Source organism: Lissotriton helveticus, chromosome 9 (genome assembly GCF_964261635.1).
Source record: "Lissotriton helveticus chromosome 9, aLisHel1.1, whole genome shotgun sequence".
Taxonomy (NCBI): domain Eukaryota; kingdom Metazoa; phylum Chordata; class Amphibia; order Caudata; family Salamandridae; genus Lissotriton; species Lissotriton helveticus.
The window spans coordinates 1,288,441,707-1,288,455,674 of NC_136070.1; the positions used below are offsets into that span (position 1 = coordinate 1,288,441,707).

At 54.1% G+C, this 13,968-nt stretch overlaps 1 protein-coding gene across 1 annotated transcript in view; it reads left to right on the forward strand.

Moving 5' to 3' along the window:
* STAB1 (stabilin 1) overlaps window positions 1-13,968 on the forward strand; it is a 769,578-nt gene that overhangs the window by 650,057 nt on the left and 105,553 nt on the right. The window contains exons 54-55 of the mRNA XM_078661896.1: window positions 1,648-1,794; window positions 7,664-7,729. Of these exons, the coding sequence (XP_078518022.1) occupies window positions 1,648-1,794; window positions 7,664-7,729 (213 nt within the window). The remainder of the gene's footprint in view (window positions 1-1,647; window positions 1,795-7,663; window positions 7,730-13,968) is intronic.

The window sequence follows — 13,968 nt, forward strand, 5'->3', positions numbered from 1 at the left end:
TCACTCGGAGGGAAATGAGAGTGGGCAATTGTAAATGATGATGATGATATCTATATATCTATATCTATATCTCTCTCTCTCTATATATATATATATATATATATCCTACTGGCAGTCGCCAGGAGGTAGTTATAGTAAAACCTAGTTTTCATAGGAAGAGCGTTTTTTTCATTTGCCAATAACTTTGGCTTCGTTTGAAGAATCCTCACAAAACTTTCAAAACTAGTTTGAGGATCACTTCTGCTGCCATTGTTAAACATTTGGAGTGATTCGTCAAACTGGGGCAGAGAAAAAGGGGGGTCCCAAAACGCTTTTTCCCCGTGTGAATTATAATAGGAAACTCTAGACACGTCTACAGCCCAAACTGCTGAACTAAATTTGACAGAAAGATAGATGTTGGTTCAGGGAAGTGCCTTTTAGTTAAGTGATGTATATCCGTTCAATAGTTGCGGAGATATTTAAGGGTTTCCCAGATATACAACTGAGGCCATGGTGCTTCCAAGACCCCTCCCAATCTCCTGCCTAAGATCTGATTTTCTGCCAGCACTTCAAACCAGGAAGTGTTGTCAGTCATCTTGTGACTTGGTTTAACCAAGTTACAGGAAAAAACATTAAAAAGAAGAAAAGAGGGCAGAGAATAAACCCCCGTACCCCTAGACCTCTTGGAGGTGTCCCACAGGAACCCCCGGAGGGCTAAACAAGCATTTTTTTTTTATTTCAGCAGGAGTCAAGCTTGATCCTCAATTTTCCACCAAATGATTTTTTTAAAAACAAAGCATGGGCTCCCACGCTTCATTTCTAATCAGTCCCCATGATTTGTGTACAGATCTAATAATGCCCATAAATATAAAAGGTGACATTCATTAATTGTTTACAGATCTAATAATGCCCTTTATATACGAGATAACATTCATGAGTTGTTTACAGATCTAATAATGCCCATAAATATAAAACGTGACATTTGTCAATTGTTTACAGATCTAATAATGCCCTTAATATAAAAGGTGACTTTCATGAATTATTTACAGATCTAATAATAATGCCTTTTATATACAAGATATCATTCATGAATTGTGTACAGATCTAATAATACCGATTAATATAAAAGGTGGTATTTGTGAATTGTTTAGCGATCTAATAATGCCCTTTGAATACAAGATAACATTTGTGAATTGTGTACATATCTAATAATGCCCATTAATATGAAAAGTGACATTTGTTAATTGTTTACAGATCTAATAATGCCCTTTATATGCAAGATAACTTTCATGAAATGTTTATGGATCTAATAATGCCCTTTACATTCAAGTTAACATTCATGAATTGTTTCCAGATCTATTAATGCACTTACTATAAAACGTGCCATTCATGAATGGTTTAAAGATCCAATAATGCCCATAAAAATATAAGACAGCAAACCTTACTTGTTGACAGATCTAATAATGTCCTTAACATAAAGGGAAACATTTGTGAATTGTTTACAGATCTCATAATGCCTGTGATATAAAAGGTGACATTCAGGAACTGGTTATGGATCTAATAATACCCTTGAAATAGAAAGTAGTATTTCTATTTGTGAATTGTTTTAAGGTAGTCCCAGCTTGTACCTAGGCATCCTTTCCTGAATGTGTCTGCTCTTCCCTGCAGGGGGCGCTCACCGTGGGTGAAGAGAATGCACGGATCATCCAAAGGCACATGGAATTTGATGGCGGGATTGCACATGGCATTGATCAGTTGCTGGAACCACCAAACCTGGGGGCTCAGTGTGACAGATTCACCACGGTGGAGCTATTCGTGAGTATCAGGAAGTGAGGGGGTAACTTAGCCCCACATGGGCACCTGGATCTCTGCACTAGGCTCATCACTGTGTGTGGAGATAGCAGTGAGTATGGGGAAGTGAGGGGGTAACCCAGGGCCGACCTCATCTTTAATTTAACCCTTCCTCTTTGATAGGTGCCCATCCCTTTCTCCCTCCATCCCGAACCCATCCCTTGCTCCCTCCATCCCTGACACATCCCTTGCTCCCTCCATCCCTGCCCTATCCCTTGCTTCTTCCATCCCTGGCCCATCCCCTGCTCCCTCCATCCCTGGTCCATCCCTTGCTCCCTCCATCCCTGGTCCATCCCTTGCTCCCTCCATCCCTGACCCATCCCTTGCTCCCTCCATCCCTGGTCCATCCCTTGCTCCCTCCATGGCTGCCCCATCTCTTGCTCCCTCCATCCCTGGTCCATCCCTTGCTCCCTCCATCCCTGACCCATCCCTTGCTCCATCCATCCCTGGTCCATCCCTTGCTTCTTCCATCCCTGACCCATCTCTTGCTCTCTCCATCCCTGGCCCATCCCTTGCTCCCTCCATCCCTGACACATCCCTTGCTCCCTCCATCCCTGACACATCCCTTGCTTCTTCCATCTCTTGCTCCCTCCATCCCTGACCAATCCCTTGCTTCTTCCATCTCTGGCCCATCCCCTGCTCCCTCCATTCCTGACCCATCCCTTGCTCCCTCCATACGCCGATGATACCCAGTTGGCGGTGGTTCTCAATGGGGACTCTGACCAACTAGCATCGAACTTTGCAGATGGTTTGAGGGCTGTTGCTAATTGGCTTACTGCCAACTGTTTACAACTCAACACCCTCAAAACTGAGGTGATGGTACTAGGGAAACACCCTGACTTGTGGGGTGCTAGCTGGTGGCCTAAGGAGCTGGGACCCCCCCAAAACCTGTCTCCGAACTCAAAAATCTTGGCGTCTGGCTGGATTCCAAATTAACCTTCTCGTCCCACACTAAGAAGGTGGCGTCCACGTGCTTCGGCATTTTGCGTGGTCTGAGGCCCATCCTCAAATTTTTTGATGCCCCTACCCGCCAAATGGTGATCCAAGCCAGTATTCTATCGAGGCTCGACTACGCGAGCTCTCTGTTTTTGGGCACCAACCAGGCGGAAGTTCTGCGACTTCAACGGGTGCAGAATGCGGCAGCTAGGGCCCTGGTGGGCCTACCGCGCTTCTGTTCAGTCCGTAGCACAATCTCCAACTTGCATTGGCTACCAGTAACCAGATGTATAGAGTTCAAGGCCCTTTGCTTTGCATTTAAAATTCTGAAATTTGACACCCCCATCATACTTCAGCATCTTTTGTCCTTGTACATTCCTCTTCGCAGCCTCCGTTCTGCCGGTCAAAATTTGGCACTTGTCCCCCGTTTCAAAAAATGTCGACTCGGTGGTCGATCGTTTACGGTCTTGGCCGCTAAACTATGGAACGCACTCCCGGCCCACATTCGCTCCCTGGAGGACCTTTTTGCCTTTAGGAAAGCTGTTAAAACTCACCTCTTTCCTCTGCCTTATTAACCATTCCCTATTTTTCCTGTGTCATTAGTTGCGTTATCCGTTCCAGATATAGCGCCGGGACGCCCCTTGGCTGGGGCAGCTGTGCGCTCAAAAATTCGAATAACATAACATAACATAACATCCCTGACCCAACCCTTGCTCCCTCCATCCCTGGCCCATCCCTTGCTCCCTCCATCCCTGGCCCATCCCTTGCTCCCTCCATCCCTGGCCCATCCCTTGCTCCCTCCATCCCTGGCCCATCCCTTGCTCCCTCCATCCCTGGCCCATCCCTTGCTCCCTCCATCCCTGGCCCATCCCTTGCTCCCTCCATCCCTGGTCCATCCCTTGCTCCCTCCATCCCCTGCTCCCTCCATCCCCTGCTCCCTCCATCTCTGGCCCATCCCTTGCTCCCTCCATCCTTTGCTCCCTCCATCCCCTGCTCCCTCCATCCCCTGCTCCCTCCATCCCTGGTTCATCCCTTGCTCCCTCCATCCCTTGCTCCCTCCATCCCTTGCTCCCTCCATCCCTTGCTCCCTCCATCCCTTGCTCCCTCCATCCCTTGCTCCCTCCATCTCTGGTCCATCCCTTGCTCCCTCCATCCCTGACCCATCCCTTCTCCCTCCATCCCTTGCCCCCTCCATCCCTGGCCCATCCCTTCTCCCTCCATCCCCTGCTCCCTCCATCCCTGGCCCTCCCTTGCTCCCTCCATCCCTGACCCATCCCTTGCTCCCTACATCCCTGGCCCATCCCTTGCTCCCTCCATCCCTGGCCCATCCCTTGCTCCCTCCATCCCTGGCCCATCCCTTGCTCCCTCCATCCCTGGCCCATCCCTTGCTCCCTCCATCCCTGGCCCATCCCTTGCTCCCTCCATCCCTTGCTCCCTCCATCCCTGGCCCATCCCTTGCTCCCTCCATCCCTGACACATCCCCTGCTCCCTCCATCCCTGGCCCATCCCTTGCTCCCTCCATCCCTGGTCCATCCCCTGCTCCCTCCATCCCTGGCCCATCCCTTGCTCCCTCCATCCCTTGCTCCCTCCATCCCTGGTCCATCCCTTGTTCCCTCCATCCCTGACCCATCCCTTGCTCCCTCCATTCCTTGCTCCCTCCATCCCTTGCTCCCTCCATTCCTTGCTCCCTCCATCCCTGGCCCATCCCTTGCTCCCTCCATCCCTTGCTCCCTCCTTTACTGACCCATCCCTTGCTCCCTCCATCCCTTGCTCCCTCCTTCACTGACCCATCTCTACTCCCTCCATCCCGTGCTTCTTCCATCCCTGGCCCATCCCTTGCTCCCTCCATCCCTGACCCATCCCTTGCTCCCTCCATCCCTGGCCCATCCCTTGCTCCCTCCATCCCTGACCCATCCCTTGCTCCCTCCATCCCTGGTTCATCCCTTGCTCCCTCCATCCCTTGCTCCCTCCACCCCTGGTCCATCCCTTGCTCCCTCCATCCCTGACCCATCCTTTGCTCCCTCCATCCCTGGTCCATCCCCTGCTCCCTCCATCCCTGGCCCATCCTTTGCTCCCTCCATCCCTGGCCCATCCCTTGCTCCCTCCATCCCGGACCCATCCCTTGCTCCCTCCATCCCTGGCCCATCCCTTGCTCCCTCCATCCCTGACCCATCCCTTGATCCCTCCATCCCTGGCCCATCCCTTGCTCCCTCCTTTACTGACCCATCCCTTGCTCCCTCCATCCCTGACCCATCCCTTGCTCCCTCCATCCCTGACCCATCCCTTGCTCCCTCCATCCCTGGTTCATCCCTTGCTCCCTCCATCCCTGACCCATCCTTTGCTCCCTCCATCCCTGACCCATCCTTTGCTCCCTCCATCCCTGGTCCATCCCTTGCTCCCTCCATCCCTGGTCCATCCCCTGCTCCCTCCATCCCTTGCTCCCTCCATCCCTGGTCCATCCCCTGCTCCCTCCATCCCTTGCTCCCTCCATCCCTGGTCCATCCCCTGCTCCCTCCATCCCTTGCTCCCTCCACCCCTGGTCCATCCCTTGCTCCCTCCATCCCTGGCCCATCCCCTGCTCCCTCCATCCCTGGCCCATCCCCTGCTCCCTCCATCCCTGGTCCATCCTTTGCTCCCTCCATCCCTGGTCCATCCTTTGCTCCCTCCATCCCTGACCCATCCTTTGCTCCCTCCATCCCTGGCCCATCCCTTGCTCCCTCCATCCCTGGCCCATCCCTTGCTCCCTCCATCCCTGGCCCATCCCTTGCTCCCTCCATCCCTGGCCCATCCCTTGCTCCCTCCATCCCTGGCCCATCCCTTGCTCCCTCCATCCCTGGCCCATCCCTTGCTCCCTCCATCCCTGGTCCATCCCTTGCTCCCTCCATCCCCTGCTCCCTCCATCTCTGGCCCATCCCTTGCTCCCTCCATCCCTGGCCCATCCCTTGCTCCCTCCATCCCTGACCCATCCCTTGCTCCCTCCATCCCTGGTCCATCCCTTGCTCCCTCCACCCCTGGTCCATCCCCTGCTCCCTCCATCCCTGGCCCATCCTTTGCTCCCTCCATCCCTGGCCCATCCCTTGCTCCCTCCATCCCTGACCCATCCCTTGCTCCCTCCATCCCTGGTCCATCTCTTGCTCTCTCCATCCCTTGCTCCCTCCATCCCTGGCCCATCCCTTGCTCCCTCCATCTCTGGCCCATCCCTTGCTCCCTCCATCCCTGGTCCATCTCTTGCTCTCTCCATCCCCTGCTCCCTCCATCTCTGGCCCATCCCTTGCTCCCTCCATCCCTGGCCCATCCCTTGCTCCCTCCTTTACTGGCCCATCCCTTGCTCCCTCCATCCCTGGTCCATCCCTTGCTCCCTCCATCCCTGACCCATCCCTTGCTCCCTCCATCCCTGGTCCATCTCTTGCTCTCTCCATCCCTTGCTCCCTCCATCCCTGGCCCATCCCTTGCTCCCTCCATCTCTGGCCCATCCCTTGCTCCCTCCATCCCTGGTCCATCTCTTGCTCTCTCCATCCCCTGCTCCCTCCATCTCTGGCCCATCCCTTGCTCCCTCCATCCCTGGTCCATCTCTTGCTCTCTCCATCCCTTGCTCCCTCCATCCCTGGCCCATCCCTTGCTCCCTCCATCTCTGGCCCATCCCTTGCTCCCTCCATCCCTGGCCCATCCCTTGCTCCCTCCATCCCTGACCCATCCCTTGCTCCCTCCATCCCTGGTCCATCTCTTGCTCTCTCCATCCCTGGCCCATCCCTTGCTCCCTCCATCCCTGGTCCATCCCTTGCTCCCTCCATCCCTGGCCCATCCCTTGCTCCCTCCATCCCTGGTCCATCTCTTGCTCTCTCCATCCCTTGCTCCCTCCATCCCTGGCCCATCCCTTGCTCCCTCCATCCCTGGTCCATCTCTTGCTCTCTCCATCCCTTGCTCCCTCCATCCCTGACCCATCCCTTGCTCCCTCCATCCCTGGTTCATCCCTTGCTCCCTCCATCCCTGGTCAATCTCTTGCTCTCTCCATCCCTTGCTCCCTCCATCCCTGGCCCATCCCTTGCTCCCTCCATCCCTGGTCCATCTCTTGCTCTCTCCATCCCTTGCTCCCTCCATCCCTGACCCATCCCTTGCTCCCTCCACCCCTGGTCCATCCCTTGCTCCCTCCATCCCTGGCCCATCCCTTGCTCCCTCCTTTACTGACCCATCCCTTGCTCCCTCCATCCCCTGCTCCCTCCATCTCTGGCCCATCCCTTGCTCCCTCCATCCCTGGCCCATCCCTTGCTCCCTCCTTTACTGACCCATCCCTTGCCCCCTCCATCCCTGACGCATCCCTTGCTCCCTCCATCCCTTGCCCCCTCCATCCCTGGTCCATCCCCTGCTCCCTCCATCCCTGGTCCATCTCTTGCTCTCTCCATCCCTTGCTCCCTCCATCCCTGACCCATCCCTTGCTCCCTCCATCCCTGGTCCATCCCCTGCTCCCTCCATCCCTTGCTCCCTCCACCCCTGGTCCATCCCTTGCTCCCTCCATGGCTGCCCCATCCCTTGCTCCCTCCATCCCTTGCTCCCTCCATCCCTGACCCATCCCTTGCTCCCTCCATCCCTTGCTCCCTCCATCCCTGTCCATCACTTGCTCCCTCCATCCCTGGTCCATCCCTTGCTCCCTCCATCCCTGGCCCATCACTTGCTCCCTCCATCCCTTGCTCCCTCCATCCCTGGCCCATCACTTGCTCCCTCCATCTCTTGCTCTCTCCATCCCTGGTCCATCTCTTGCTCTCTCCATCCCTGGTCCATCTCTTGCTCTCTCCATCCCTGGTCCATCCCTTGCTCCCTCCTTCTGGGCTGGTGTTTCAAGCAAGGTATTACTGACCCCTACCCAGGGGGTCTGAGTAAACTCCTCCTATTTGTGTTTCAGCGCGGAGATCTGAGCTGTGGACCCTGCAGCTTTGTTCCTGCCTGTCCCCGAGGATCCACGTCACGGGTAAAGTCTGCACTTTCTTTCCTCTTGACCCCCGAAATAATGACATGATTAACAGCGGGCTCTTGTCTTATTATGTGAATATGTCTCGTGGGCTAGCAGTGTCCAGGCTCTCTGTGCCCAGTGGGCGAATGAAAATCACATAGTGGACCCCCTGAAGCCCGTCACTCCAGCCCTCGCACACAGACACTCACTGACCACCTCCTCCAGGCACTTACCATATACAACACATAGCCCAGCCACTCAGCATACCCCTAACCGATAGTCGCTCACAGCTGCACACCCTACAGACACTCACTGAACCCCTCCTCCAGGCACTTACCATATACAACACATAGCCCAGCCACTCGGCATACCCCTAACCGACAGTCGCTCACAACTGCACATCCCCACAGGCACTCACTGAACCCCTACTCCAGGCACTTACACTGCATCACAGCCAAGCCACTCAGAATACCACTAACCAGCAGTCACTCACATCTGCACATCCCAACAGACACTCACTGAGCCCCTACTCCAGGCACTTACACTGCATCACAGCCTGCAACACAGAGTACCACTAACCAGCAGTCACTCAGACCTACACATCCCAACAGACACTCACTGAACCCCTACTCCAGGCACTTACACTGCATCACAGCAAGCAACACAGAATACCACTAACCAGCAGTCACTCACACCTGCACATCCCAACAGACACTCACTGAGCCCCTACTCCAGGCACTTACACTGCATCACAGCCTGCAACACAGAATCCCACTAACCAGCAGTCACTCAGACCTGCACATCCCAACAGACACTCACTGAGCCCCTACTCCAGGCACTTACACTGCATCACAGCCTGCAACACAGAGTACCACTAACCAGCAGTCACTCACACCTGCACATCCCAACAGACACTCACTGAGCCCCTACTCCAGGCACTTACACTGCATCACAGCCTGCAACACAGAATACCACTAACCAGCAGTCACTCACACCTGCACATCCCAACAGACACTCACTGAACCCCTACTCCAGGCACTTACACTGCATCACAGCCTGCAACACAGAATACCACTAACCAGCAGTCACTCACACCTGCACATCCCAACAGACACTCACTGAGCCCCTACTCCAGGCACTTACACTGCATCACAGCCTGCAACACAGAATACCACTAACCAGCAGTCACTCAGACCTACACATCCCAACAGACACTCACTGAGCCCCTACTCCAGGCACTTACACTGCATCACAGCCAAGCCACTCAGAGTACCACTAACCAGCAGTCACTCACACCTGCACATCCCAACAGACACTCACTGAGCCCCTACTCCAGGCACTTACACTGCATCACAGCAAGCAACACAGAATACCACTAACCAGCAGTCACTCACACCTGCACATCCCAACAGACACTCACTGAGCCCCTACTCCAGGCACTTACACTGCATCACAGCCTGCAACACAGAATACACTAACCAGCAGTCACTCACACCTGCACATCCCAATAGACACTCACTGAGCCCCTACTCCAGGCACTTACACTGCATCACAGCCAAGCCACTCAGAATACCACTAACCAGCAGTCACTCAGACCTGCACATCCCAACAGACACTCACTGAGCCCCTACTCCAGGCACTTACACTGCATCACAGCCTGCAACACAGAGTACCACTAACCAGCAGTCACTCACACCTGCACATCCCAACAGACACTCACTGAGCCCCTACTCCAGGCACTTACACTGCATCACAGCCTGCAACACAGAGTACCACTAACCAGCAGTCACTCACACCTGCACATCCCAACAGACACTCACTGAGCCCCTACTCCAGGCACTTACACTGCATCACAGCCTGCAACACAGAGTACCACTAACCAGCAGTCACTCAGACCTACACATCCCAACAGACACTCACTGAGCCCCTACTCCAGGCACTTACACTGCATCACAGCCTGCAACACAGAGTACCACTAACCAGCAGTCACTCACACCTGCACATCCCAACAGACACTCACTGAACCCCTACTCCAGGCACTTACACTGCATCACAGCCTGCAACACAGAATACCACTAACCAGCAGTCACTCAGACCTACACATCCCCACAGGCACTCACCGAACCCCTACTCCAGGCACTTAAACTGCATCACAGCCTGCAACACAGAATACCACTAACCAGCAGTCACTCAGACCTGCACATCCCAACAGACACTCACTGAGCCCCTACTCCAGGCACTTACACTGCATCACAGCCTGCAACACAGAGTACCACTAACCAGCAGTCACTCAGACCTGCACATCCCAACAGACACTCACTGAGCCCCTACTCCAGGCACTTACACTGCATCACAGCCTGCAACACAGAGTACCACTAACCAGCAGTCACTCACACCTGCACATCCCAACAGACACTCACTGAGCCCCTACTCCAGGCACTTACACTGCATCACAGCCAAGCCACTCAGAGTACCACTAACCAGCAGTCACTCACACCTGCACATCCCAACAGACACTCACTGAACCCCTACTCCAGGCACTTACACTGCATCACAGCCTGCAACACAGAATACCACTAACCAGCAGTCACTCACACCTGCACATCCCAACAGACACTCACTGAACCCCTACTCCAGGCACTTACACTGCATCACAGCCTGCAACACAGAATACCACTAACCAGCAGTCACTCAGACCTACACATCCCCACAGGCACTCACCGAACCCCTACTCCAGGCACTTACACTGCATCACAGCCTGCAACACAGAATACCACTAACCAGCAGTCACTCAGACCTACACATCCCAACAGACACTCACTGAGCCCCTACTCCAGGCACTTACACTGCATCACAGCCAAGCCACTCAGAGTACCACTAACCAGCAGTCACTCACACCTGCACATCCCAACAGACACTCACTGAGCCCCTACTCCAGGCACTTACACTGCATCACAGCAAGCAACACAGAATACCACTAACCAGCAGTCACTCACACCTGCACATCCCAACAGACACTCACTGAGCCCCTACTCCAGGCACTTACACTGCATCACAGCCTGCAACACAGAATACACTAACCAGCAGTCACTCACACCTGCACATCCCAACAGACACTCACTGAGCCCCTACTCCAGGCACTTACACTGCATCACAGCCAAGCCACTCAGAATACCACTAACCAGCAGTCACTCAGACCTGCACATCCCAACAGACACTCACTGAGCCCCTACTCCAGGCACTTACACTGCATCACAGCCTGCAACACAGAGTACCACTAACCAGCAGTCACTCACACCTGCACATCCCAACAGACACTCACTGAGCCCCTACTCCAGGCACTTACACTGCATCACAGCCTGCAACACAGAGTACCACTAACCAGCAGTCACTCACACCTGCACATCCCAACAGACACTCACTGAGCCCCTACTCCAGGCACTTACACTGCATCACAGCCTGCAACACAGAGTACCACTAACCAGCAGTCACTCAGACCTACACATCCCAACAGACACTCACTATGCCCCTACTCCAGGCACTTACACTGCATCACAGCCTGCAACACAGAGTACCACTAACCAGCAGTCACTCACACCTGCACATCCCAACAGACACTCACTGAACCCCTACTCCAGGCACTTACACTGCATCACAGCCTGCAACACAGAATACCACTAACCAGCAGTCACTCAGACCTACACATCCCCACAGGCACTCACCGAACCCCTACTCCAGGCACTTACACTGCATCACAGCCTGCAACACAGAATACCACTAACCAGCAGTCACTCAGACCTGCACATCCCAACAGACACTCACTGAGCCCCTACTCCAGGCACTTACACTGCATCACAGCCTGCAACACAGAGTACCACTAACCAGCAGTCACTCACACCTGCACATCCCAACAGACACTCACTGAGCCCCTACTCCAGGCACTTACACTGCATCACAGCCTGCAACACAGAATACCACTAACCAGCAGTCACTCAGACCTCCACATCCCAACAGACACTCACTGAGCCCCTACTCCAGGCACTTACACTGCATCACAGCCAAGCCACTCAGAATACCACTAACCAGCAGTCACTCACACCTACACATCCCAACAGACACTCACTGAGCCCCTACTCCAGGCACTTACACTGCATCACAGCCTGCAACACAGAATACCACTAACCAGCAGTCACTCAGACCTCCACATCCCAACAGACACTCACTGAACCCCTACTCCAGGCACTTACACTGCATCACAGCCAAGCCACTCAGAGTACCACTAACCAGCAGTCACTCAGACCTACACATCCCCACAGGCACTCACTGAACCCCTACTCCAGGCACTTACACTGCATCACAGCCTGCAACACAGAGTACCACTAACCAGCAGTCACTCACACCTGCACATCCCAACAGACACTCACTGAGCCCCTACTCCAGGCACTTACACTGCATCACAGCCTGCAACACAGAATACCACTAACCAGCAGTCACTCACACCTGCACATCCCCACAGGCACTCACTGAACCCCTACTCCAGGCACTTACACTGCATCACAGCCAAGCCACTCAGAATCCCACTAACCAGCAGTCACTCACACCTGCACATCCCAACAGACACTCACTGAGCCCCTACTCCAGGCACTTACACTGCATCACAGCCTGCAACACAGAATACCACTAACCAGCAGTCACTCAGACCTCCACATCCCAACAGACACTCACTGAACCCCTACTCCAGGCACTTACACTGCATCACAGCCAAGCCACTCAGAGTACCACTAACCAGCAGTCACTCAGACCTACACATCCCCACAGGCACTCACTGAACCCCTACTCCAGGCACTTACACTGCATCACAGCCTGCAACACAGAGTACCACTAACCAGCAGTCACTCACACCTGCACATCCCAACAGACACTCACTGAACCCCTACTCCAGGCACTTACACTGCATCACAGCCAAGCCACTCAGAATACCATTACCAGCAGTCACTCAGACCTACACATCCCCACAGGCACTCACTGAACCCCTACTCCAGGCACTTACACTGCATCACAGCCTGCAACACAGAATACCACTAACCAGCAGTCACTCAGACCTCCACATCCCAACAGACACTCACTGAACCCCTACTCCAGGCACTTACACTGCATCACAGCCAAGCCACTCAGAGTACCACTAACCAGCAGTCACTCAGACCTACACATCCCCACAGGCACTCACTGAACCCCTACTCCAGGCACTTACACTGCATCACAGCCTGCAACACAGAGTACCACTAACCAGCAGTCACTCACACCTGCACATCCCAACAGACACTCACTGAACCCCTACTCCAGGCACTTACACTGCATCACAGCCTGCAACACAGAATACCACTAACCAGCAGTCACTCACACCTGCACATCCCAACAGACACTCACTGAGCCCCTACTCCAGGCACTTACACTGCATCACAGCCTGCAACACAGAATACCACTAACCAGCAGTCACTCACACCTGCACATCCCAACAGACACTCACTGAGCCCCTACTCCAGGCACTTACACTGCATCACAGCCTGCAACACAGAATACCACTAACCAGCAGTCACTCACACCTGCACATCCCAACAGACACTCACCGAACCCCTACTCCAGGCACTTACACTGCATCACAGCCAAGCCACTCAGAATCCCACTAACCAGCAGTCACTCACACCTGCACATCCCAACAGACACTCACTGAGCCCCTACTCCAGGCACTTACACTGCATCACAGCCTGCAACACAGAATACCACTAACCAGCAGTCACTCACACCTGCACATCCCAACAGACACTCACTGAGCCCCTACTCCAGGCACTTACACTGCATCACAGCCTGCAACACAGAATCCCACTAACCAGCAGTCACTCACACCTGCACATCCCAACAGACACTCACTGAGCCCCTACTCCAGGCACTTACACTGCATCACAGCCTGCAACACAGAATACCACTAACCAGCAGTCACTCACACCTGCACATCCCCACAGGCACTCACTGAACCCCTACTCCAGGCACTTACACTGCATCACAGCCAAGCCACTCAGAGTACCACTAACCAGCAGTCACTCAGACCTACACATCCCCACAGACACTCACTGAGCCCCTACTCCAGGCACTTACACTGCATCACAGCCAAGCCACTCAGAGTACCACTAACCAGCAGTCACTCACACCTGCACATCCCAACAGACACTCACCGAACCCCTACTCCAGGCACTTACACT